Raw genomic sequence first — 27406 nt, forward strand, 5'->3', positions numbered from 1 at the left:
ATAATAATAATAATAATAATAATAATAATAATAATAATAATAATAATAACATTATGTGATGAGCATAATTTTTTATGAGTCAATTTATTGATATTTTTGGCAACACTCATTTGTCCATGCCAAATTAATATGGTTGCCATCAGTTGAAATATACCTTTAAAATAAATGTCTTCAATGGTGGGGATCAGTTATTGGGAGAAATTAAGAGAAACAATGTCAAAAATATTGTATGGGGCTCAGCCACTGACCCCATCCATTGGTATGCGACTGTTAAAGCAATGAAAGCCAAATGGTAGCCTGCGAGTATGCTTCATCCGGCTTACAAATACAAATTTAAAATATATGCCTTGTTTCTTTTTTAAATCTTCATGCCTAATTGGAAGAACACAGCTGGCCATGTGCTGGACCTGAATCGAGACTTGGCCCTTACTTGAAATTTTAATAATGCTCATTTTTTCCACTGAAAGCAATGCTTATTGTACATGCAATGATCATTTTTGTTTCGATATTTGAGGAACAATAATATGGTGATTATCTTGAAGTTTAGAATCTCTTTCAGCAGCGATGCTATATGAGACGTAGACCTACGTGTAAAATGAAATCCAAACCATCCTCACACGTTGAAAATTTTCAAGATTCTACCACCGGAAATGTAAACTCAAGACCTCGTGCACCAAAGGTGCTCACGCTAGCCTTTAGACCAGCGAGGGGGGCTAAGAATATGTTCTTTAATTGCTATATTTTATACCATATTTACTCGGATGTAAACACCTCTTCCTTTAAATTTGTGAGGAATGCTTATGATCGTATTGTTGTAATTTAGATTCTGCATTTTTTATGAGGGTCATCCGGAAAGTAACCTCCGATTGGTTAAAATAGAAACACCGAAGTAAATATGAATTTATTACATATATCTGAAAAGTACTTCTTTGCTCTATTTTTCAAAATTGTTTTCATAAACATTCAGGCACTTATCATATCTCTGCACTAGCTTAGAAATTGCATTAGCATAAAAAAAATCTCCCGCCTGTACCTTGAGCCAGCCTATGACCGGATCTTTCAGCTCCCCATCATCACTAAAGCGCTATCATATAACAAAGTCCTGAAAATTTGTGGAAATTCATCGGAAAGCTCCGAGATTGTGAAACGTCGATTTTCACCACCTTTTCCATCATTTTTCTGAACGACTTCTGTGACCACTGATGGCCTGCCACTCCTCTCTTCATCATGAATGTTTGTTCCTCCACTTTTAAATGAACGAAACCATTCACGAACAACTTCACTCATCACACTTCACTCATCAACTTCACTCACGGCACAAAGTTTCCGATGAATAGCTGCTGCCGAATATTCTTTTACCGTAAGAAAACGTATAACAGCTTGCACCTCGCACTTGGCGGGGGTTTCTATTCCAGCACACATTTTGAGAACCAGACAACCTTCACTCTACCAATGCTGGATGCACTCTCATATTTTAGGTACCGGTACTTGGAATTGGAGTACCTATAACTTGAAATTCGGTATGCTTGTACGTTTTCGCTAGCGTTACCCAAGTAAATCACCAAAAATAAAAATTTCCAACTTTAGAGCGGTTTTATGGGGAACTCAAAAATCTTTCCATGTTATTTCTATGGGACATCTACACACCAAAATGTTTAGGCACTTCCGGCAGGATTAGAATGATGAAATTTAGCATAATTGTAGCCTTCAGAGACTAATCCACAGGAAAATTGCCAAAAATGAATATTTTTAATTTTTAAGGGGTCTAAAGGAGGATGAAGAAATTCCCATGTTATTAGAAGGCGTTTTCTTGGGATACAAAATCTTAAATTTTAGATAGTTAAAATAGGAAAAGAAACTTAAAATTCGGTAAAATTGTGGGTTTAAGAGGTGCGAGGCCGTAGGTCGAGCAAAGGCGGGATCTAGAGGCGAAGCCCCACCTGGCCACAGGAAATATTAAGAGCAAATGCAGGAAATCCACTGTTGATGCAATGCTGATATATAAGAGATGCGTGGGTCTGGAGCAGAGTCACCAGCTAACTGAAGGCTAATATATATATATATATATATATATATATATATATATATATATATATATATATATATATATATATATATACAGATAGATAGATAGATAGATAGATAAAAAGTTTATCGTACTGGAGGACGTCAGCAGAACAAAGCACTATTCTAGGAAGGCGATTGCCCCATCTTATTCTCTCATGATACTACGTCTAGCTTTCTATGACAACCTGTGTATATATAGGCCTACAACAACCAAACTTTTTGTAACATTAGCCTCAACACGACCTACGTTTATGAATTTTTAAAATGTATTTTTCAGAAGGCCCATTGGATTTGTCCCGTTCACTCCTCATCTCAAAGACAGCCGCCTCGTCTCCAACTTCAAATGCTGAGGGTAATTCAGCTACCAATGGGACAACACGACGCAATCACCAGAGGGCGCTTCTTCCTTGTGAGGTCTGCGGCAAAGCTTTTGATCGGCCATCGTTACTCAAGAGACACATGAGAACTCATACAGGTAACTAATTAATTAGTTTTAATGCAGTTCGTTAGCATATATAATTTGCATTTACTACATAAAAATATGCAATGAACTAATCTGTATTCTATATTCAGTGATGAAGCTGTGGATGGGTTGTGTTACGGGCTATGGAAGCATAACGGTTTTACGATCAAGAATTAAAAAAAACAAAAGTCCATTTATACTCAACAATTAAAAAGGCAACTTACAATCTTTTTTTTTTTTTTTTTCAGCAGAAGTTTCCTTTCATAAAAAGCTATTAATACCGAGATGCATGTCTCTTTCTTCGTCCCAAATTTTCGGATTTTCGAGATTTCACAGCAGTCTGAAGGCTATACTAGACTAGGGCTGCAATGTCATTACCGTACCCTCCAAGACAACTATTTCTATCTGGATAATAAAAATTGTAATTGGTTATAACTAAAAATATAGCAACGATAGGATTATGAAATTCGATCTACCACTTCCTCAAAATATTTTTAACATAACGCAAAAACAACTATCACAGAAGACCTATGCTATACCCGATTTGTTGGCAATCTGCCTTCCTTCGTCGGTTAGGACAGATTCGGATTGCTGTGGAGACTGTTTCATGGGCTGTGCCTAAGCCATCATTTGAACTACCTTCTCGGCAGGAGTACGGTTTCTATTAAAAACTCAAGAAAATGCCTCGTTTTTTTCTGCTTTCCTGTGCTCAAACTGTTTTCTTTTAAATGTGAGCCAGATTGGTTACCAGAGCCTTATAATTAAATTAAGGAAACTCATGTTTTCTTTATTTCTTCTTATTATTACCAGAAAGAAACTTAATCGGCGTTTTCATTGGCATGTTGCTTGGGAGACATCGTGAAAGACTGGGATACCGTGTATTAGTCAATCCATTATATTCGTTATACAAATAATAATAATAATAATAATAATAATAATAATAATAATAATAATAATAATAATAATAATAATAATAATAATAATGCCTAATCCTTTAACGGGCATGGTATAAATACTGTATTTACCACCTCCACACAGACAATTAATGATGTTTGACTAAACTCTAGTGTCTGAATTCGGTATGTATTCTTACCAATGGTTTCTGATGGAAAGAATTACGCTTGTCAGTTCTTTGTATTTCGCCACTGGCGCCAAAAGTGGTAAAATAATCTACCAATGGTTCATTAAAGTCAGAAAAGTTATGTTTAAGATGATCATTTTTTTAATGTTTTTTTTTTTTTTTTGCGTTTTTCAGGATAAGCAGGGGTAAAAGTGGATCTGTGAAGGTAAGGGGACGCATGACGTCACACCGCCCCCTTGCCTATCTTAGTCCATTATATTTATTTTGGAAAGTGGGGGGACGCCACAGATATTTTCTGGAAATGGGGGACGACGTCCTCCCACGTACCCCCTCACTTTTGCCCCTGAGGATAAGTACGTACTCGAAAGGTGTCTATATATTTTCTAGAAAGTACTAGAAATACTTACGTTTATATTTATTTTTTATTTTATTTTATTTTATTTTATTATTATTATTATTATTATTATTATTATTATTATTATTATTATTATTATTATTATTATTATTATTATTATTATTATTATTGTAAATTTTCGTATGCTTGTAGGCTATATATGATAACCCTAATGTCTGAAATGAAATTATCTGTATTGTTTGAAATCATAAATGACTGTGATATTTGATGGGGTCTGTCGTCATTCGAGTGTTCTAACAAAATATATTTTTATTGTATTTCTAAAGTTGAACTATTAAGCGATAGAAAAATAACGAACGATGTCACAAGTTTTCTGGGGCAAAGATAATATAGCTGAGAAAATGCATTGCACTATAATTTGTTGCTATTGGTCTTTTAGTGCAGAAATGCACTGAGGTAAAATCACGTAAATAATGAATATATGCACAATATTATGTTGGGTACAATAACAGAAACACAGCCAAACATATGTAAATTTGCAATTTTGTAGTTCCCGTGAACAAAATATATTGGTGATGGGGGTGATGACATCTTAGTCATGTATGAGGAAGAAAATGAAATGAAATGAAATCTTTAAGTTTTACGTCCCACGATTATGCCGGCTAGGCTAAAGGAGACGATGATGATAAGAATGAAGGAAATGGTGGAATGAAGAAAGTAGGAGGAAACGGGAGAATCCCAAGAAAACCCACGCACAGAGATGGAGTGGGTCAGTGGGTCAAGTGGGTCAAGTTTTCTGAGTAGGCCAGTGGGTCGTGGGTCAACAGCATGTGACCCACTGTGACCCACCACCCACCATGACCCACTGCGACCCACCGACTCAGTATGATCTACCGACCCACTCTGCTCACTGCATTGTAGACAGTACCTTCTGAAGACTGGTAAATTTGTTTTCGTTTTACTTTCAAGACCTTCATTTCCCTTCCATTTCCATTTGTTTCTGTCTACTTACATAAGGTGAATAAATCTAACCAGTGAAAAAAGAATTTCAGGCACTTTTGGATATTGATATTTTTAATTGTAATAATAGCAATAGGACTTATACTACTACTTGGCTTTCGAATACATTTTTGAATCACTATAATATATAAATTATTTTAAAAAAAATGAATGTAACTATGTGTGCCTGATCATCACGGTCAAATTGCAAAGTCAAATTAAATTACTTTTGGTATATAGTTAGGCCTTAATCCAAACTAGGATGTTATATTGCTTTCATTATAATGCATAATATCCTAAGGAGGTAGTGAGGATCCGAATTTTTGCGGAAAAAAATGAGTATCTCGCAAGCCGTTAAACTTACGGAGCTGAAATTCAGTGTATTAACTCTTTATTGAAAATAAACATCCTAGCATTTTTTAAAAAATTCTTTTTTATGTGTGTGTGTGGGGGGGCACTTACTATATATGGAGAATTTGTAGTGAGTTGGTTTGTAAAAAGGATCGAAAACGATCGGTGTTATATAAGAAAAAAATCAGAAACAAAAACTACAATGCTTGGCTTCATATATCCATTGCTTTCTATGCTGAAGCTTATATTTATTATATGGAGCGCTTACAGCACAGGGCAATCAACCCATAAAGTTGTGAGAAAAATAGGCATAAAATTTGTACTGTAAGCTTAACTGCTCGGAAATTTTAAGTTTGGATTGTAAGCATAATTATATGGAAAATTTTACACTTTTTTCCCCTTTTACGTTGGTCTACTTACCTTGATTTGGAATTTTTAAATTTCATCCTTTTTTCCACTGAAAAGTATCTATAATTCAACAAGGAAATAATTATACTATGATAATTTAATTGAAATTCATCGTAATTTGGCACATGGCAAACAGCAATGTGGTAATTGAAGGGAAAGAAGAAGGGAAATTCCCATTCACCTGTGAACACTTTCCAGGAACCTCGTTCCCTTTCGCTTTCTAGACGGGGGAGAAAACTTGGTAATGACATCAAACCTTCATGTGTAATTACAAAAATTAAATTTATAAACAAATAAGAAATCATCAGTTTATCAGTCTTTAATTGATAATTTATTCACAAGAAGGCGTGGTAGATGAAATTTCTGTTTTACATGAGTCGACATTACCAACTGACATGGTCGATATGGAAAAGATGTATGGTAATAGAAAGATGATACTTCTTGCTGAATATTTCAAAACTGACCAAGAAAAATCGTTATCAGACAAGTCTAATAAGCAGATTGTCGATGAGGAGTTGCAGAAATCGGATAAAACTAGAAGTATTATCAATTTCCACGACAGAGTGCAAACGGGGAAACCCTTATGAATTTACAGATGACTGATATTAGAAATAGACTAAGTGCTCAAAGATTATCTAACTTGTTGTTCATCAATGTTGATGGCCCACCGCTAAACAAGCTCAAAGCAGACGAGCTAGTTATTTCTTGGCTGAAGGATAGACATAATCCCACTGCGGGTGATTTACCACGAAAAAGTTCTGGAGGCCAACAGGAAATACACCCGATTTCAGATTTGTTTTAAGGTGGCAAACTATGAGTTAATGAAAATGTATACTTGTATTACTAATGGCTTACTTGTATTTATGGCTTATTCAACTTTGTACGTAATTTTTAGTAAGTCTCTTCTTTGCTTTAGGTAAACTACTTTGAATAAATATTCATAATGATTGTAATTATGCATATTCGTAATTTAAATTTAACATGGTGTTTTAGTGACTACACAAATTACAATTATGAGCATACTTTATAGAGATGCTCTCACATAAGGTACCCGAGCACCTTTATACACTATGAAAAACTGATTTTTCAAGTCTTTTGTGAGAAAAATACTGTGAACTGAGAAACCATAAACTTTTCCATATTGTACAGGGATATTTTCCTGCAAATAGAAGTTTATTTTTGGAATGCGTTCAGAAATTAATACTTGCAAGAATACTCTTTTCGTACAAGTATATTTTAGGCACACACTAATTCTCCCCACCTCGAACTATTTCAATTTCCTCACTAACAAACACTTTACCATTTTATATCGTAAAGGTCAGATCCACCGTTATTGTAAGAGTGGTGCTTGAGCAATTGACTAGAAATTCAAACTCCGATTAGTAACAATTTCACAGTCTTGTTCTGTTACAAGTGTAAACTCTTTAGTCAGTACAGTAGGAGCCATGGATCGTGTTCAGAGTTGATGACGATGGGACGATGGATTTTAGTGAGTCAGAGTAGGTCACAGTGGATGAGAGTGGTTCATGGTGGGTGGTGGGTCACGGTGGGTCAGAGTGGGTCACGGTGGATGGTGGGTCAGAGTGGGTCACGGTGGATGGTGGGTCAGAGTGGGTCACGGTGATGGTGGGTCATGGTGGGTCACAGTGGGTCATTGTAGGTGTTGGGTCACAGTGGGTCAGAGTGGGTCACGATAGGTGGTGGGTCAGTGGGTCGTGGGTCACGGTGGGTGATAGGTCAGTGGGTCGTGGGTCAAGTTTTCATTGACCCACGCCAACTCTGCCCACGCACACGATGTTTGTCTACCACAAAGTTCACTTGGCGCGAGCTGGGATCGAACCATGGACCCATGTATGAGGAAGGATATAAATAACAGGTTCATTATGTATACTAGTGACTTCACATGTTAGGTTAAGCTAGATTGGTTTGCTTTTGAAATACTAGTACGTGAAACATATGTTCAGGGGGACCCAATTAAGGGGACTAAGCCTCGGGCACTTGGTTTAAAGGCGCACCCAAAAGGGCAATATATGCTCGAAAGACAGAAGTAAAAAGGCAGTTACAGTAGCTAGCACAGCACTATGCGCAATCCTACCGAAATTACAAATGTGTTACGTAGGAACAGGGAAGATAAGGTTGAACAAGTGACATGTCCAGTTAGTATTGTGGACTATAATAAGTATATCGGAAGGGTTGACAAATTTGATCAGCTACATAGTCCAATGGAAGTCACGTAGTTGGTGGATGAAATTATTTTATTATATGTTAGATTCGGCCATTGTCAGCAGTTATGTATTGTATAAGGAAACGTTATTATTACACGATCCCAAAGAGAAGACAATATGCCATTTAGTATTCAGAAGTACAGTAGAGCGTCGATTATCCGAACGTCGGTCAACCGAACGACCGCTTAACCGAACTGTGTACTCGCTCGCACCTGTTACTCTCCCACCCTACCGTCCATCATCCCCCTCACTCCCAAACCAAGTTTCCCACAGTAGTCGCCGCACTGAGCCACCGCTGGCGGAACATTGCTTCTAATGGGGCCTTCATAAGGCGCTGCTGACCGGCCAAGCCGCCAGTCGCTGTGTTTCAACAATCAGCACACTTCTGTCGGTTTGGCACTTGCTGTAGAAGTACAGTACAGTTCGATTATCCGAACAAACCAGTTTTCCGAACACCCATGTCCCCCAATTACTTCGGATAATCGACGCTCTACTGTATTCTAGCAAATGAACTTATTCACAACTTTTCTAGTAAGCTAAAGCCAGGTACTGCAATAGGTAGAAAAGGTACTTCTGCATCAGACAAAATTACTAACTTTTATTTAGTAAGATTTGCTGAAACAAGGAAACATTTACTCTTTCAAAGTACATATTGGAGGGTTGCGTTCTGTAGAACGAAAGAGAAGCAAAAGAAGCAGCTTGATATGTAAGCAATGTAACGTTGCATTACGCAAAACTTGCTTTGACTTCTTTCACTCTCAAATCTAATGTCCCCGTCATACTCAGCTACAATGTTGATTTCTTATCTGTAACCATTTTTGTAATCACTACGTACACCACCATGTACTTATTTCCGATCCCCAGGAATGTAGTTATGAAAGTGATTTGGACCCTGTAACACATACACACAATTAAATATTGCGGTCCCAGTTCATTTACAATTGCTTTAATAACCACTCAAACTTATACTACGATAATTATTTCAATGAATTAAACTATTTTTCTTCCTTTTAAACTTTGTATTTCCTTAATACTTATCATATATTTCGCAGAAATTAAGAAGACACTTCTATCAACTATGGTTTCCCTTAGGCTGGTAGCCAGTCCAAAACTGTAGGGGGGGAGGTAGAAATTAGGAGGGGCCCGATCCAACCAGGGGCGGATCCAGGACCGACTTCTGGGGGGGCGGTGGGTTGTCAAAATGCTACTTTTAAGGGCTCCAAGCTCTGGGATGGATTTTATTTATATACATAAAATAAGAAAGTTTCCTCTTCTGGGGGGGACGATCGCCCCCCCCTTGGATCCGCCCCTGGATCCAACCATATTATAGTTCATCACCATATTATAGTTCATTTGCAAGCCTACCGTGGAAATTTTAGGGGGACCAGCAAAAATTTAGGAGGGCTGGCCCCCCTAGATCCCTCGTGGATACGGGCCCGGTTTCATCGCTTATTACATTTTTAGCTGCATAAAGAAAACAAGTTTAAGCAAGTCTGGCCATAACATATTGTTATCATAAGGTACCGGACTATTTCATCCTTGTTACTCTAAAACTAAATACACATTGTCGTTGCAACCCCCACTAAAATCAAGGAGAAATGAGTTCCTTACGGCACATAGGACACATTAACTTTTAAAAAGTAGCTAACAAGGGTCGGAAAAATTAAATTTCTGGTTACTATTGAGTTCTCAAAATTTAAATAATGTACTCTGGGCTATTACTCCCCCTCGCTGCGCATGGGTTAATTTGTAATTCAGGAGATTCCAATGGCTGGAACCAATATCCAGGGGTGCCCACAAGGGGGGCTATGACGCAAACTGCGTCATTGAAATATTTGGGGGGGGTTAAAAATCTATATAAATATGTTTGAGGGGGTGCAAAAATTAATCGAAAAGATTTTTTTTTCATGGAAGAACACCTATGGATAGACAATTGCGGGGGGTCTACATGGACATAAGGGGGGTGGGCACCACTGCAATATCCAAGTACAATCTTCATCATTTCAAGAAATCGAGTACACAACTTTATATCGAACAGTACCAGAACTGACCATTTTTTCTCTCTCTCTCATTTTTTGCTAATGTAGACGGGAAATAAAAGAACTTCCATTCCAGTATCGAAAACAAAAAAAGGAAAAGAAAGAAAGAAGAAATAGGAAAGTTTGTTTATTGAATACAAAAGGTTTCAAGGTTAAAAATCTGGTCGTGTGACAGAGGGATCTCACTCAACGTTTTGCTGAGTCATCCACTGGGTTGGGTGGTGGTGATACTATCAGCGGAGGTAATTACGCGACGGCGGGACATCCAAGAAGATAATTAAAACATGAAAGATTAAAAGCTCTTTGCCGAAAAGATGCAATATTTGCAGTCGTTACAGATACGAGTATATGCATAGAAAAAAAAAGAAGATATGCTTTTATTTAATCGTTGCCGAACACTGTAACACACAAGAAACTATTATTCTTCTAGTTTCAATTCTCTTTCCTGTTGGGTTATGTTGGAGTTTGAGAATCTGAGCAACATGGCTCCTCGTGTCATAATTGCTACGTTCTGGGTTTGATTTACATGCTGCCTATTCTGATGAAGGTCTACTCGCATTTAAGAATGCTGGAATCTGTCGTGTTTTGCTATCTATCGAATGAATGATTCGAGCTTCTCCTCATCTCGTTGTCATTATCACGTTAACCATTTAAGAGCCTGCCTTAGAGACCTGCACGGGCCGGACTTGGGCGGGCCGACTCTGTAATTTCTTTGGGTCGGGCCGGGCTTGGGCGGGCCGACACTGTTCTTTCTTTGGGCCGGGCCGGGCTTGGGCTGGCCGACACTGATTTCTCTTCAGGTCGGGCCGGGCTGGGGCCGATCAATTGCAATTCTTTAATAATTATTTACTTTCGTTAAACGATAAGGTATAAAGCCAAACGTTGAAGAAGTGTGTCCGTGAAAAATGTTACAAAGAAGGCAATAGCTATTTACAGTTTGTGTCGCTTAGCGGCTCCACTTTCACTATAGAGGATTGCAGGCATTACGCGGCTAATTGAGCTCTGACCTTGACTTTCACTGAACTCAAAATATAACAAGAAGGGGTGGGAATGTTTTGCCTGTCGCTAAACAATATTGCCATCTTCACTTTATGCTAACAATCAATTAAGTTAGATTTTTGTTACAGGGAATGGAGTTTTTGTTCTCTCGATAACAGGCAAAGTTCTAGGAGGCAGTGGTACCATTCGGGAGGCAAGCGTCAGGTTGTGAACCAGAGTTTAGAAAATGTTTCTGAGGTTAGGTCAAATTTAGTACTAAATTTTGAGAAAGATTGGGGCTCGAGCTATTTTTTTTTAAATTTATCGGGCCGGGGTCGGGCCAAAAACTTTTAAAATTTATCGGGCCCGGGCCGGGCTTGGGCCAAGAATTTTAAAAAACTTATCGGGCCGGGCCGGGTTCGGGCCGAAAATCTCCAAATCTTTTCGGGCCCGGGCTGGGCCGGGCCTAGGTACGTTCGGGCTGGATTGCGCTCGGGCCGAAAAATTCGGCCCGTGCAGGTCTCTAGCCTGCCTTACTAAAAATAATATGAAATTTACCATTTTTCTTTTGCTTGTTTATTCGTCAGTGAAAGGAGATAATGAAATGCAAGTCACCACAATCATAGATAATGCTATTCTACAACAGAAAATATGAACCTGAAGAGTGTTCAGTGTTGCCATCCGTAGAAATTACAGTGTTGCCGGAAAAACAATTTCCCTAAAATCTAAGTTAAGGCAGCGAGTAGAGAAATAAACTCAACTGCATTTGATTACGTATCATGTTGGTTTGGTTTCTTGTGAACTGTTTTTTAATTAACATTATTATTTAATTTTAATAACTGTATGTTAAAATTATTTTGTTTATTACAAACTAAATACAACTATTATTTAAAAAGTAGTTCACAGGAAACCCAAACAATATGATAAGTAGCCAAATGCAGTTGAGTTTGTTCCTCTACTCACTGCCTTAACTTAGATTTTAGGGAAATTGTTTTTCTGGCAACACTGTAATTTCTACGGATGGCAACACTGAACATTCTTCAGGTTCATATTTTCTGTTGTAGAATAGCATTATCTAGGATTGCGGTAACTTGCATTTCATTATCTCCTTTCACTGATGAATAAACAAGCAAAAGAAAAATGGTAAATTTCGTATTATTTTTAGTAAGGCAGGCTCTTAAGGAGAAATAGGTATAAATGGATTTTTAAAAAATAAACTGTTTAACACTATGTCACGCCTAGTACCTCATTGAATAATCAAATAAGTTGATCTTTTGAGAAAATATCTTCAGTATAAACAATACTTTGAGCCAAAGCGGTGCTAAGAAGAGTATAGGTACACTCATGTCCAAAATGATTGTCGCATATCTATAACTGTCTTCTTGTAAGAATATAATTTGAAAATGATGTTGCAGGGCACTTTTAATACTGATACTATCTGTATAATCGGGAAATATATATTTGTGGTAAATTTCATAGGAAAAGAATTATAAATACGAAAATTAGAATGAGTAAAACAAAGTATTGCTAAATGGACAAGAAAGTTTTATTTTCGTTTTGTTGTTCTTATTTACTGCTCTTTTGGCATGAAATTTTCCACGTACATGTCTTTGCCGATTATACAAATACTAACATTATAAGAAATACCGGGCGAATTCGTTATCAAATTATACAGTATTCCTACAACATATTTATAAACATGCGACAATAATTTTGGACATGAGTGTACATGCTGCTGTACGGACTGAGGCGTAAGGGCTAACATTGAAACGCCATTGTATAACGTTTAAAGAAATACATACAAAAAGCTGAAATTTTATACGGTGGAAGTATGGGCAGGGGAAAATCGTTTGACATATTATGTGATACCACTAGATTAACACTGTTACTAGCCCAGTATGAAGTTTTATGTTTTTCAAATGGTACTAAGTCAGATTATTACACACTTTAAGTCTATATGATCAATGAAAACTTATAATATCACATTTACTATCCAATGTTACAGACTGAGGATGCTACAATATTATGCATTAAAATTTTTAGAGCTTTCTACAACAGTCACAACGTAAGTGAAATGGATGTGGCAATGGACATTCAAAGTATCTTACTGTTGACACTATCAGTGTTTTATCCAGATGTATTGAGGGTAATTCTGCCATTTTAAAAGATACAGGTTGGCATGAAAATGTTGAATATGGACTCCCTCCTAGAGGTTCATTCTGCCCCTGAAATTTGAATAAAACAATAATAGGTCTACTATGATCATGATACGATGTTTTCTTTTGAATAAACAGGTACAAATTACAAGGAATTGAAAATCTGATTTTTTCCAAAGGTTTTATTTCGAGAAAATGCTTAGAAAAGCTTCACATTCAATTAGGTAAACTGATTTTAATTAACGTAAAGATAATAATACAATGATCGCCTTATCTATCTATCTATCTATCTATCTATCTATCTATCTATCTATCTATCTATATATATATATATATATATATATATATATATATAGAGAGAGAGAGAGAGAGAGAGAGAGAGAGAGAGAGAGAGAGATAATTACAAGGACATGCGATAGGAGGTAATGAGACTTCGTGATCACTCTGTAGAATAGGCGAGCCTTTGGTGATCCACAGTCGGAAGTGTGTCTAATTTTCAGAAAAGGCAAATTGGAGGCATATAGTTGCTTACAGCAAATGTACTGAAGACTGTCAGTTTGTTAGGGTATCAAGAGCAACAGTATACGAGGATAGTCCTAGAAATACCCGATCTGATGTATAGATGGTGCTGGTAGTTTCAATTAGTGTTTTTTGCCAGCCATGAATAGTGGACGCTCTCAGTGAAATTGTAAACATATCAAATATTAGACTGGCATCTGCTGGCAAGGTCACGTTTTTTTTTTTTTTTTTTTTGAATGCGTCTGGCATAATTTTCATTGCTTACAACAGCGAGTATTTTATACATTTATTACAGCGTTTGAGTGATGAAATAAAGAGCAAACGGACGCATTTGGTGAAAAAGGTTATTTGAAGAAGACAATGCACCAATTCACACACCCGTTATCACGATGGCCAAAATCAATGGGTTAAAGTTCGAATTGGTTCCTCACGCATCCTATTCGCTAGATTTAGCCCTCTTGGATTGTTTTCTCTTTCCAAACTTGGAAAAAAATGGCTCGGTGGTAAAATATTTGCTAACACTGAAGATGTCGAGTCTGCGGTTAATGCCTATTTTGAGAAGCTCGACGTTTCTCAGGATATCGAACGTATTGAATATCGCTGGGAAAAGTGTATCGAGCTAAAAGGATATCATGTTGAGAAATAAAGATTTTTTCCCCCTAACTTTGTTTTCGTGTTAGGTTGGTTACTTTTGTGACTACCCACGTATAACGCGATTAGGGGATATATAACTCGTGTCAAGATGCCATTAGAGAAAAGAAATAAAGGATGGAAACCGAATCTAGTTGAGAGAGAATTTCCAAACATCGAAGAGGATTTTTCACAGATAAAAATTGAGTTAATGTTATGTTTATTTTATTTTATTTTCTAGGTGAAAAACCGCATGTATGCGAGGTATGTGCGAAAGGATTCTCCACTTCAAGTTCTCTGAATACCCACAGAAGAATCCACAGTGGGGAGAAACCTCATCAGTGTCAAGTATGTGGAAAGAGATTTACCGCTAGTTCTAACCTCTACTACCATCGAATGACACACAATAAGGTAAGTTTATACTTACTTAAAATAATTGACTAAAATTTCGTTTGTTGCATTCCATATAATAATTTACGTGCTGTAAATGATATTACAGTCATGGCAACACAATCCTCGAGAACTGAAAAAGCAGTGAATTGCTCCATAGTACACGAAGTTTGAGAAAATACATGCTCAATATTAGATATTTTATCACAGTTTGTTGGCTCAAAATTGCTAAAGAAATCAATGGCAGAACTTCAATTTCATGAATGCCGCATAAATTATTGTCAATCTCTCTACGAAGTTTGGGTGAAATGAGAATACTTTTTTTTTTTTTTTATGTGTTTCATTAAAAGGAAGCATATCAAAAACTTACTATTTGTAACATAAAGTAAACCGAACCTATTTATGTTCGTATTGCTATTTTACAAGTAGCTTTATCGAACCTTATTAAATTATAAAGTTCTAGCACACAGTTTCAAAGGTATTAAGTCTACCAGGCGAAGGATATTGAATGCCTATTCCACTTTGTTGTTGTTGTTGTTGTTGTTGTTGTTGTTGTTGTTTAGCCCATTGATTTGTATGAAGTAGGTCCATTCTTTTTTTCTTAAACTGTACAGGGTTCGGTTTATTTGGAGTTCAGCGTTCTGTTTAGCACCGAGGTTATTTGAGACATGAACCAAGAGGATAATTGGTATCAGAAACACACGTGCTCCTACCAGAAGTCGAACTTGAATCTACCGTGCCGAAGTCACGTATTATAATGGTTTAATTTTACTGATTTTTTATTAAAAACTTCATATCTTGTTAAATGACTCTAGCTTTACAAAAATGTATTTGCATCGTATATGAATTTTAATATTACTTGAATTTGATTTATAAATATTAAATTACTCAGAATTTAATTTTGACTAAGCAAGGGAAATTTAAATAGATTTGAAGAAATCATAAATTCAATCACTAAAATCCCAATTCATTTAAAAGAAAAAACAAATACCTATGTCACGTGTACACCACGTGTAGGAATTCGGTTTGTATGACACCATGTTTTCTCGATTAATATTGAAACCGGAAGTGGTACCAGATTTCTTACACTTCCGGTTTTAATACAGAGAGTACAATTGAAATGGAATATATTCTTGGAACGCTTGATTTAAAAAAATACTGCTTCTCTCCATTACGCTTTTTACTCTTCTCCGATCAACATTAAAACCGGAAGTGGTTGGTTTCTGCTACTTTCAGGGATATGATATACCTATTCTTAGAACGCTAAATCGATTAAAGAAACGTTTATCTCTATCACTTATCATTCTTGCTCTGCATAAATCAATATTGGAACCAGAAGTTGTAGTGGATTTAAGGATGGAGAGTTCTTCGATTACAGAAAATTGCTTCTTGCTAGCTATTACCATTTTTGATATACAGTGACTAACGTTAAATCCGGAAATGGTTCGTTTCTACTACTTCCGATGGATGGATCAATTTTATCAACGAACATAATTTCTAACTTTTGACCCTTGATCCATCAAGTAGTTCTTGAGCCTCTCAAATCAAACGCCTTAACCCTTTTGGGATCCTATGGTACAATTTGTACCATACGCGTTTTTCATGGTACATTGCGTTATTTCTCTTCTATTTGAGCTTTTTCGTCCGGGTTTTTTTGTTTTCCAAGTCCAGAGGCCTTGTAGAAGACATTACGTATGGTCTCAGACCGTCCTGCGTCCAGACATAGGAGGTGACGTCATAAGTCAAAAATTTATTTTCTCATTTTCTAAGCCTATGTTCAATATTTTTGGCGGGCTTATTTTTCTACGTAGAAGATTGAAATTTTGCACAAACATTCAGTCCACCGAGTAGTATTTACCAGATTTTTTGTTCCGATGATAGTGCTAAAACAGGGGGGAACCAGAGGGGCAAAGGGGTAAAAAAAAGGGATTTTTTACCCCCAAAATCCCGTTTTTCGTAATTTTTCCGCCTTACATACTATCTGAATCCACGTGAGTCATACTATCTGAAAGGCAGTTCCATTCTGAAGAGAACGACGGTCGAATTATTATTCTAGGGTAATTAGGGCCGTCTCAGTGAATTTTTATCCAAATATACTTCTGTATAGGGTAAAACTGGGGCATGGTAGGGAAATTTTTTCTGGCGGGCCTATTTTTTCACGTAGAAGATTGAAATTTTGCACAAACATTCAGTCCACCGAGTAGTATTTACCAAAAGTTTTTTCCGATTTCTGCGTAAAAACAGGGGGGTCCAGAGGGGCAAAAGTTGAAAAAAGGGAAATTTTGCCCCCAAAAAACCCTTTTTCAGGAACTTCCCGCCTTAGATACATGATGGAGACATGTGAATGGTATCGCCTGAAAGACAGTTCTATTCTGAAGAGAATGATTGGCGAATTATAGTCCTAGGGTAATTAGGGATGTCTCAGGAATTTTTTCCCTGAGATCATAGTGTTTTATGGTAATTTGGGGCATTGTGGGAATTTTTAGTACAAATTCTCTCGCCCTTACTATTCAAGATAGAAACTTAAAGTTTGGCACATTCAGTATACCAAGTACTATTTATCAGATTTTGTTTAGATGGCTACGATCACACAGGGGGGGGTCCAGGGGGGGCCAAAGTTCGAGAAAAAAATTCCCTCCGAAATTTTCACTTTGACATTTTTTCCCGCTTCTGGTATATGGTATGGGCATGCAAGTTATACCATTTGAAAGCCAGCTCTATTCTGAAGAGAACGAGGTATGGACCATGATCCTAGGATAAATAGTGACGATTAGTAGCTGCTTGACTGAAAATCTAAAAAATAGCCCAAAATGCCAGGATCCTAAAGGGGTTAATAATACTTTTCCATATAAATAAAGGGGTCGAAAGACAAAGGTGCCCAACATTCTTATATGTAATGTACCATTCCAGCATTTGCCTGCTGTGAATGAGGAAATCCACTCAGTATAACTGGCCTGAAAAACCTTTTGTACTATGTCCCAACGGGAATCGAACCCGAGACCGCTCGCACTAAAGGCGAGATCATTCGCGACTACTCAACTACTGTTGTTGAGTTGGAATGAATGATATGGTAGGATTAGTAATCGTTTATCTTGTTTTAAATTACGGGCCATGCTCAAGTGGCGGACGACCAAAGAAGGTATGATTCGCAGTCTTTCTCTCCAACCGTAAAACGTCTGATGGTGTGGACTGCCGTTTCCTGGTTTTCTGTGGATCCTGTATTGACGCTTACCGGTCACATTACTGCTAGCGATTATGTGGTACAATGGAAGAGGAAGCAACTCTTACTTCAGAGTACTTAACCTACTCTCCCCTGCACTATCTTGAATAATTTATACACAACTCTAAATTAAATTTCCAAAGTCCAACTGGGCTGATTTGCAAAGTCCATTGGTGTGCCTCTATTGTTGATTTACAAACATGGTGAATAACACGTTAATACATGATTTAAGTTGAAACAGCTGCAGCCCAGTTTAAAAAGAGTTCTTTAGTAAGGATTAAAGCTGATAAATTTGTTAGGACCATCCATTGAAAGGTTTTATAGGTCACGACTGTGAAATCCACTTTAAACGTATCCAGGTCTTCTCTAACTCAAAAAAAGAATGAGATGCTTCTGAAAGGCTGTTCTTCAATGATACCGTCCTACCCAAGGATACATTCCATATGAGTTCTTTCGACAACGCGATTCCAATTTTCATCACTTTCATATAGTGTTTGCATTCTCTTAATGTAAGGTAATGAAGGTAAAGAAGTAACTCAAATTCGACACAATTTGAAATTATGTCTTTATGTAATATCATGTCTCTAACAATTATGCTGGTTATGGAAACATAGCTTTCAATGTTGCGAAGTTGTGATTCACTAAATAATCTTTGTATACAATAGTATACTTCACTTTCTATTTATGTTTGAAGCACTAATACAAGGCCCTGTCTGGCATGACGAAATATTAAATCAATTGATCTTTTTGTATATATATATATATATATATATATATATATATATATATATATATATATATATATATATATATATATATATATATATATATATATTTCATGTGATATCTTGTGTCCAATAATTGCGATACGTTTTGCCCTTAGCATGTCTAATAAGAGAAGCACGTATGATATTTAGTTACCCCACGTAAACTCTGCAAGCAACTTCTTTCACTTATTTACTATTATTATTAGTTAAACTCTGGCCCAAATCTAAACCTCCTGCTCTGCAGCAGTTTTAATTTGTATTGCACTAAGGAAATTTCGGCAATGCTGTAAACACATACGTAGATTTATTCATGTATTTACTATAGAAATGATGTTATAATTTTTGAGTATTTTATTTTTCCAGGAGAAACCTCACAAATGTTCTTTGTGCCATAAATCATTTCCTACTCCTGGAGACCTGAAGTCTCATATGTATGTACACAGCGGGTCATGGCCTTACAGATGTTCCATATGCAGTAGAGGATTCAGCAAACAAACTAATCTTAGGAATCATCTTTTCTTACACACAGGTAAATCTTTTGTTTATACTCATTCGGAAAATAGTGTATCTGCGAATAGATCTGGCCAAACCTAAGAAAGGACCCCGCACAATCCTTATGGAAATTGGATTTCGGTGGAATTGCTTGAAACCATATGTTGTAGATCTTGTTATTCTGAGAAAGTCTCAATGGGCGCAACCACCGATCACTAATCGTTTGGCCACATTTTTGAAAACAAGCAAAGATAATGATATTTTGGAATCGGTTGAAAAGACAAGCCCTGATATGTTGTATTTTGATCATGAGAAAGTCACACTCGGAGGGACAAAGGCAAACCCCGGAAAACCATAGACAAAATGGTTGACCCGGACTGAACCTCCCGAATAGGAACAAATGCTCTGCCAACTAATCTACAACATGCCATAGTTTCATTCATTTTCACCGAAATTCAAAATAACATTATACTCGGGTGTTTTCAAAAAGTGGCCCTGTGATGGCCAAACGGTTAGTGTTTGGTGGTTGTGTCCATTGAGATTTTTGCTCAGGATCAACATATCACATAGCTGGTGAAGAACGTAAGCCCATTGACAACAAACATACAAAATTGTCTACGAAGATGAATGAAGCTGGTACACTCATAAGATGCCGGGTGAACAGCCAAACCGTAGTATCCGAAGGTACAGTCGAAGGAACAAAAATATTGCGCTCCTGATGATCAAGATAGAATTTCAAAGATGGGCTTCACCTGCGCTCTCGGAGAAATAACTTTTCACTTAACCCCCTTAGATCTAAAACAGGACGGACTCCACAACACGACTTTCTTACGCAGCGCATAGAATTGCGATATGATTATGACTTTTCTACTGCTATTCAATGTTGTATTCACTCTCCTAGTGCTTTCTCAAATTCTTTACGCATGGCTTGAGGAATATTATATAGCATTCCAACTACAGGTACTCTGTTGTACTAAGTTACATCTGGTAATGCTATATTTTTATCCTTCTAGGACACACCGTAAACATGTGATGGTGTTTCACCAACAGATCAAATAAATTTTCTTTGTTTCTCTGCTAGATCCTGCCTGTTGTTCATCATAATCCTTCGTTCCTCCACAATAACATTGGCTTCTATATTAGGAACCTAAGCATACTCTTTTGTTATTGTTGGCTCTTTGATATATTCAACTAAATTCACAGAAGAGAGAAATGTAAAAATCCTGATTTTGAGGTACCCATTGTTAATTCTTTCCCAACATTATCTGTCAGCTTAACTTCGCGCTTTCCACTATCTATAGGACATTTAGTACTATTTAAAATGGAATTTTGCCCAGAAGCAAATCCGGCTGCATATTGTTTACAATAACTAAAAGTTTCAGAGATGTCCACATACAGTATATTGATCGTTAATAATTGACGGTCTTTAACCTGTACATTGTTCTTATCAGTGTAAGTTCCTAATTTCACTGTTGATTGTGGGCATAGTTTAGCTGAAGGAAAATTATTTACTATTTGTTTCCAGATATTGCCAGATAAATTTACTTTCGCCCCAGAATCTAAAATACAAGTAAGGGGAATTCCTCTATACTACCTTGAACAGTAGGTGATGGGTAAGAATAAACTTCATCATTGATGACCTTTTCTCTTCATCGTCTTCTATAATAAAGAATACCATATAGTATAAATCAGTGTCTAATTTTGATGACAAAGTTGGCCTATACTTATTGAGAGGGTCTATATTTGATGTAGCGCACCCGAATTCTCTCTCAACAGCATCAATCTTAGCCAACGCTGAGGGGTTCCATTGATGTAGGCGTTTTCGCAAACCTTCCTATCGATTTAGCTGTAATTTCTCGCATTTCATTATTTCTCCACCAATATGGATTATTTTGGTACCAGGGCGGCGGGGGTTCATAACTAGGGGATTTCCATCGTCTCCTCGGCCAGGGCATATTACTCCTCTTGTCGTAGCTCCTGTTTCTATTTGGTGCATCCGTAACAAGAAGCCTCGGTGTAGACAGTGAGATCTGAGTACCAGTTACTTCGGTCTGAACAGAAGCATGTGTTAGACTTCTTTACATAATTTACTTGCGGCCGCTGATACATCTTACGATTGTTTTCTCGTCTTTCGACAGTGCCTCTTTAATAATCATTATTACTGTAGTCCTGTATTTCCGCTAAGCGCAGGAGCAAATCATCCACGTTTTTACTGGGTGCACCACGTAAGATCTTCGCATCATTAGAAATAATGCTATTCAAGATCGTCTGAGTTCTTCGTCCACAATACTTCTTACACTGTGGCCGCAAAATCTGATACTGATATTTACTTCTATCATACCGAATGAGTTGTAATTCCTGTTTCTGGGCCAGCTCTGCTCGCTGAGACAGATATTGTCTTTCAAAGCGTCGCACAAAATCCGCATGTTTTCAATTTATCCTGGATACTCCTAAACCATGCCTCAGCCGATCTAATTAGACAGAGACGCAACAACCAATTTGTTTTTTTTTTCAGATAACCGCAACAAGTTCAAAGTCCTTGTGAGCTTTTCTAGAAAAGTTTCGACAGCAGCATTTTGCTCATCAAATTTTGGAAAATGTAGAAAGGGGCTGAAATTTATTAGTTGTCCTTAAATTTCCTGATCGCTGTCATCTAGTTCGAACATAATGGGAAGTTGAACCATCGGTTGTGCCGCTGGCTGTTCCTTTTGTTGCATCCTCCGAAATTCTTGTCATATGATGTTTAAGCGGCCCACCTTGTCCTTCTGTGACTCCACTTATAATTCGTAAATTTGTTCCTATTTTATTATCTTTTAGTGCAGATTTCATCACTTACATGGGTTAGGACTGTGATTGGCTTACTGTCGTAATAACTGAATTTGTATTAACTTTTGGTAACACTAGCAACACTTGGCAGTATGTCTTTTGCTTTACTTCCTCCAAGTTTATTGTCATTGTGTCTGTTGTTACCATCTATTCGAAGAGACTGAATTCCTTCCTTCAGTTTTAACTCGTCTGTCCATTTCTCCTCCAAACATTAGTAACTTCACGTGGGTTCTATATATTTCTTCCTTTTCGCCTGGTCCGATTTCAGTGTGGATTTCAGTATTCATACCATCCTGCTGTCTAATCACCGACTCTATTGTGGATTTAATTTCATCAATTATCTCCTTCCTTTCTTCTTTTCACTTCTTGGATTTCTACTTTCATCTTCTCCAGTTTATCATTGACATCCTTTTAACTTCCGTCTTGAAATCGCTAATCTCCTATCTGAATTCATCCATCCTGTTATGCCAGTAGCAAGAAAATTGAAAGGAACTAAGACTCATATCCTTTCTCAGTTCTTTCCGAAACTGCACATTGTTTGAACATAAGCCACAAAATCTCATTCGGGGTCATCTCATTAAAATCAATCTCATTGACACCTTTCTCTATCGTCTCATATTCGTCAGTTGTCTCTTCCCGAATAAGACAAACGGGATTTCATGTTTCCTATTGTGGATTTTCATTAGTCTCTTTTGTAGACTTCCTTTTCATATCTTTTAAGCTTTTCGCAATTGATCATCACTTTTATTATTAATCTCTAAACTTTTCTTGTCTCTTCCGCTTGCCTTTAAAATATCACCTTTAAATTTTTTTATCGTCTCGCTTTATTTTCTGGTTCCCATCTCTCCTATCTTCCAACTTTTTCACCACAGCCTTCTTCCTTTTCTCTTCTCTTGATTTTTCATCTTCAATATCAGAATTTGTTTTCATCTTTTTAGCTTCTATATTGCTATCTTCATTCTCTTCTTTTCACCCTCAATATAGCTTTTCAACTTCTTTCCTTCTCGTGCCTATTCAATTTTGTCTTCAAGATCGGATTTTGATTTCTTGCTATTAGTTTCTATATTGTTACTTTTTCTTCTCTCTGTTATGCTTTTTTGGTCCTTATTATCACGTTTTGACTTCTTTTTGTGCTTTTTGTCACTATTGCTTTTCTTCCCTTCTGTTTTCGCCTTCTCTTCAGTGTCGCTTCCTTTCTTTTCTCGCCTCCGCTTCTTGTTTTCTTCCTTTGATTTTTGCCCTTCTCTTCACTATCGCTTCTTGTTTTCTTTGCAAGATTGTTTACTTCTGGTTCTGTTACTAAATTTCCACCATATTCTCCTCATTCTGATTTTGTTTTAATTTATATGGTTCACAAATCCATCTGACCTTTGCCTTACTTCAATAATCATATTCGTCCTAATTAAGGTTGAATATCTAAAATCATTCAACGACCCACAGTCATCACATCTTATTACTTTTCTTTCTCCGCTTTTACTTTGTTCCACTGTCTGATATTTGCGTCATCGCAACACACAGAATACACTCACACTACTATCACTTTCTGCCATTTATTTTTCCATTTTCAATATTTGATTGGAAGAGATCTTCCTTCTCTTCTTATGTCCCCATTAATTTCTAAATTCAAAAGAAAACTTCAAATGGATATAAAAATTTCAAATATTTCCAGGAATAAATGAAATTTCCAGGAATAAATGAAATTTCCAGGAAACTTTATTTAGGATTAGATATAGCACATATTTCCTTTTATATTCCCCAACATCATTACCTTTATTATGTCAATCTGCTGCTACCATGACAACAAATCCGTCGGTTCGCCATTTTGTAATACTCCTGCAGGCGCCAGCATCAGATGTCCACCAAAGCTTCAAGGAAACGAGAAAGCCCCCAATACGAATAAAACAGAAATTACTCGATACGTGACACTTTTTAATATTATGGAGATTTTGATTTTACATGTGATCCTACATTATTTGAGTATGAAAAAATCAAAATAGAGCAAAATGATTCTTATTATTAGAGTCCAATCAGAAAATTACTGAAAAACCCAAACTCTTCTATTAAAAGTCAAAATAATGTTTATAAAAAACGTTACAAAAGGGAGTAGGTTTTTAGTTATTCCCAGCAGTATGGCAGCAGATTTGGTAAAGAAGATACATCAGCAGGACACTTTGACCAAATAAAGTGTTTGAGATTTTGTCGTCCGATGTTTCACTGGCGAAAACTAAAGCGGGATATGATTAACTGTATACGGAATTGTCTTGAATGTGCGAAAACCAAACATACCAATAGAAAATTAGTACAAGGCACTTGTCATTTGATGCCCATTTCAAACACGATAAAATATTTAGAGGGATCATTGTTACCTAGAAATGGATATCACTACTATTATCTGTAGTATATATATAGTCAAAGTTTGTATGCTTCTATATTTTGAGGAAGGCCAACACCTCTGAAATTATAGATGCTTTAGATAAAATTATTTTCATATTATTTCTTATGAGAATAAAGTTGTCACTGATCAAGGACCTCAGTTCATGTCGAATATCTCAAAGAAATACGGTAATCAGTGTAATATAAGAAACGATCCGACGTCTCCGTGAGGAAACGGATTAGTGGAGAGAAAACATAAGGATCTAAATGAAGTAAATAGAACTTATTGTTCAGATAAACAAACGAAATAGAGTAAACGATTAAAATGGATCCAGGATTTGTTGAGCCATTCTGTAAACACGATAACGACAAATACCAGCGGAAATGATCTTATATTCATCGATAGATAATTTTGAGATCGTATAATTTGCCTGTGGGATTATACCCTCTGGATCTAGCTGATAGAATATTATCAATACAGAATCCTGTATTATCTGAAGAAAAAACGGCTGAAGCTAAAGACCGAGGTGTAGCATTAAACCCAATAGACCTAGTAATGATGACTTGTCATGTATCGTGTGCTTGGAAGAGTGAAACAGATAAATATCTACTATGATACGTTGGGCCCTATGTTGTACTAAAGCTATTGAGAAATTGTGTATTAGAAACATTAACTCGTAAAAATCTGGTAACACATTAGAATCTGAAAGTATACAGACATATAGAGAAAAACAAAGGATTTTATATAAATATGCTGTCAATATGATAACACCGACTATAATATAAAGGATTGATTGAAAATTTTGTCTCATGGTAACATTTTATTTTCACCAAAGGACAGAATTTAATGCGCCCCTGCTATCTATCTATTCGGGATGCATTATATATACTTCTTATGTTATTCTATATTTGTTCAATTTCATCTGCTGATTGATATTTTTCGTTTGAGTTAACAGTCCAGGAAAATTAGGCTTTAACCCGAATATTTCGATAAATAAGCTGAAAAATTGGTGATGTTATGAATGTTATTCTAATCAACCCACTCAGTGCAAAACATCCAGCTTGGGGAAACCTAGATATGACGTCATCAATATGGCCACCGACCAAATTCATCCCTTAAACTCTAAAACGTTATATCTACTCTGCATTTCTAGATAAGAACTTCGTTTTGGCTTCATTTTACAGAAAACAAATTGTAAATTGTTACTTACAGAAGTTACTTCTCTTACCTTGGCACTGATTTCAAATGGAGGACTTCAAAGTGAAAATAATGTCCTTTCCTGATCTGTTTTCTGAGATTATCTTCAAACAATCGTGATTTGTCGTTTCAAGATCTTTCAAACGAGCCCAGTTACGTTGCTGTCTCTAAAAATAACGGAGATATTTAATTTTATGTGCAGCAGGCCGTAATCTCTTATTAAATTTATTGTGACGTTGTAGGGGTTAAAGACCAGTTTGTAGGGGTAAAAAGTGAAGTGAAACATACACAAAATTAGTGAATTTTCGTAACTTGGTGGGCAACACCCTAACCAACATCCCCAAAAGTCCTCGCCGCTCCAATATTTGCGTCATTCAATATGGCAATCATTTCTAATATGGCTGTCGCTTCTAAGGGATTATAAATTAGGCTTTGATCCAGATATGTCGAAAAACACGTTGAAAAGTGGTGGAAATATCGTGGAAAGTGTTCAAATTAACACACTGAAAATGCCAAAGCATCTATTTTGGTGAAAAGCCGCCATTTTGAAACCTGACATCATCTTTGTTATTAGTGTTTTGGGGTATAGCTTTGAAAGTGGAGTCCGATAACAATATTCTCATTTTAAATTAATATTTTAGGCGAGATTACATAACTGTAAGGTTAACTTCAAACAGTGGCTTATTTTATGGGCAACCAAGGCTACCGGCGGTAGCCCTGCAACATCAATAAAGTTAATATAACACGTATAAATTAATTTAAAATGATGTCCTTACATTTTATTATCTTCTTTTCATAGTACTACTTTGTATTTTCGCAAACGTGAATACTTAATAACGCAGCCCTTTACACTTAGAACAATCCCTCTCGTTTTCGTAGACACTGAAGATCTGACAACCCCTGAGATATCGCTGCGCTGTCTACTGCCAGCAGAGAGAAACGTGTAACTGCTCGCGTTTCCATGTAGGATCCTCCGTAACAGTGTGCTAGCGATCTTGATTGGTAACCAAGGTTTCCTCTCTATAGATCGGTTTCCGTAGGAGGAGCGAAAAAATCGAAGTTAAGAACAATGACATAGCAGCTATTTTGCGGCTGTAACAATTTCGGGGCACCATTTCGTAGCGCCTTGCGTGAACGCAATGCAAAATTTGTTTTACTTTGCTATTCTTGGCATTGAAGTTATAATTACTTATTGTGTTATTTGCACTGACTTGAATCCGCCGATTTTGTTCCAACCGTTACGGAATGAGGCCCGCAAACAGTATTGTAGATTAGAAAATGTGTTGACTTCTATTACTCTGGTGAGCTCTGTGAATAATATCTAGCGGGAAAATGAAATACTACGAAGAAAACTATCAATTTTTATTTTTTTACAAAGTAAATTGATTATAGAAAGTTTTTTGTAAGGCTAAAATCAATACACTACTGGATTTAATACCAAATAGCAAAATCACTATACATATTTCGTGATGCAAAATTGATAAACAAAAATTGTTGTATAGGATAACCGAGCAAATTCCGTAACCGTTGACGTTAACAAACTGCGATTTAAAAAGCAATAATCATGACTGTCTGCATTTTTACGTTGCGTTGCTATACTTAGAATTTTTGCGAAGACTGGTACGGAATGACAAACAACGTTATAGCACGGCCAACAAGAGATGGTCTCTGACGTTACTTACCACATGCGGTGGGACATTGCAGCCCCTACTTTGATACCAGTGTTACCAACCACGATCACTCTGTCTTATACCATTAATTAAATTGCCACTACAGTTGCACCGAAAAAAACCTTGACACGCGAGTAGTGGCAATGTCACTGCAAGCTGTCAGAGACGTTCTTTTATTGGACGCACTATAGTAACACAG

The 27406-nt window shown here is 36.6% G+C and overlaps 1 protein-coding gene across 1 annotated transcript in view; it reads left to right on the forward strand.

Moving 5' to 3' along the window:
- The window catches only part of LOC145686585 (uncharacterized), a 104429-nt gene that overhangs the window by 67576 nt on the left and 9447 nt on the right, over window positions 1-27406 (forward strand). The window contains exons 3-5 of the mRNA XM_081760032.1: window positions 2345-2542; window positions 14513-14682; window positions 19012-19177. Coding sequence (XP_081616158.1) covers window positions 2345-2542; window positions 14513-14682; window positions 19012-19177 — 534 coding nt within the window. The remainder of the gene's footprint in view (window positions 1-2344; window positions 2543-14512; window positions 14683-19011; window positions 19178-27406) is intronic.

The sequence above is a fragment of the Thermobia domestica genome, chromosome 5, assembly GCF_964235325.1.
Source record: "Thermobia domestica chromosome 5, izTheDome1.hap1.1, whole genome shotgun sequence".
Classification (NCBI taxonomy): domain Eukaryota; kingdom Metazoa; phylum Arthropoda; class Insecta; order Zygentoma; family Lepismatidae; genus Thermobia; species Thermobia domestica.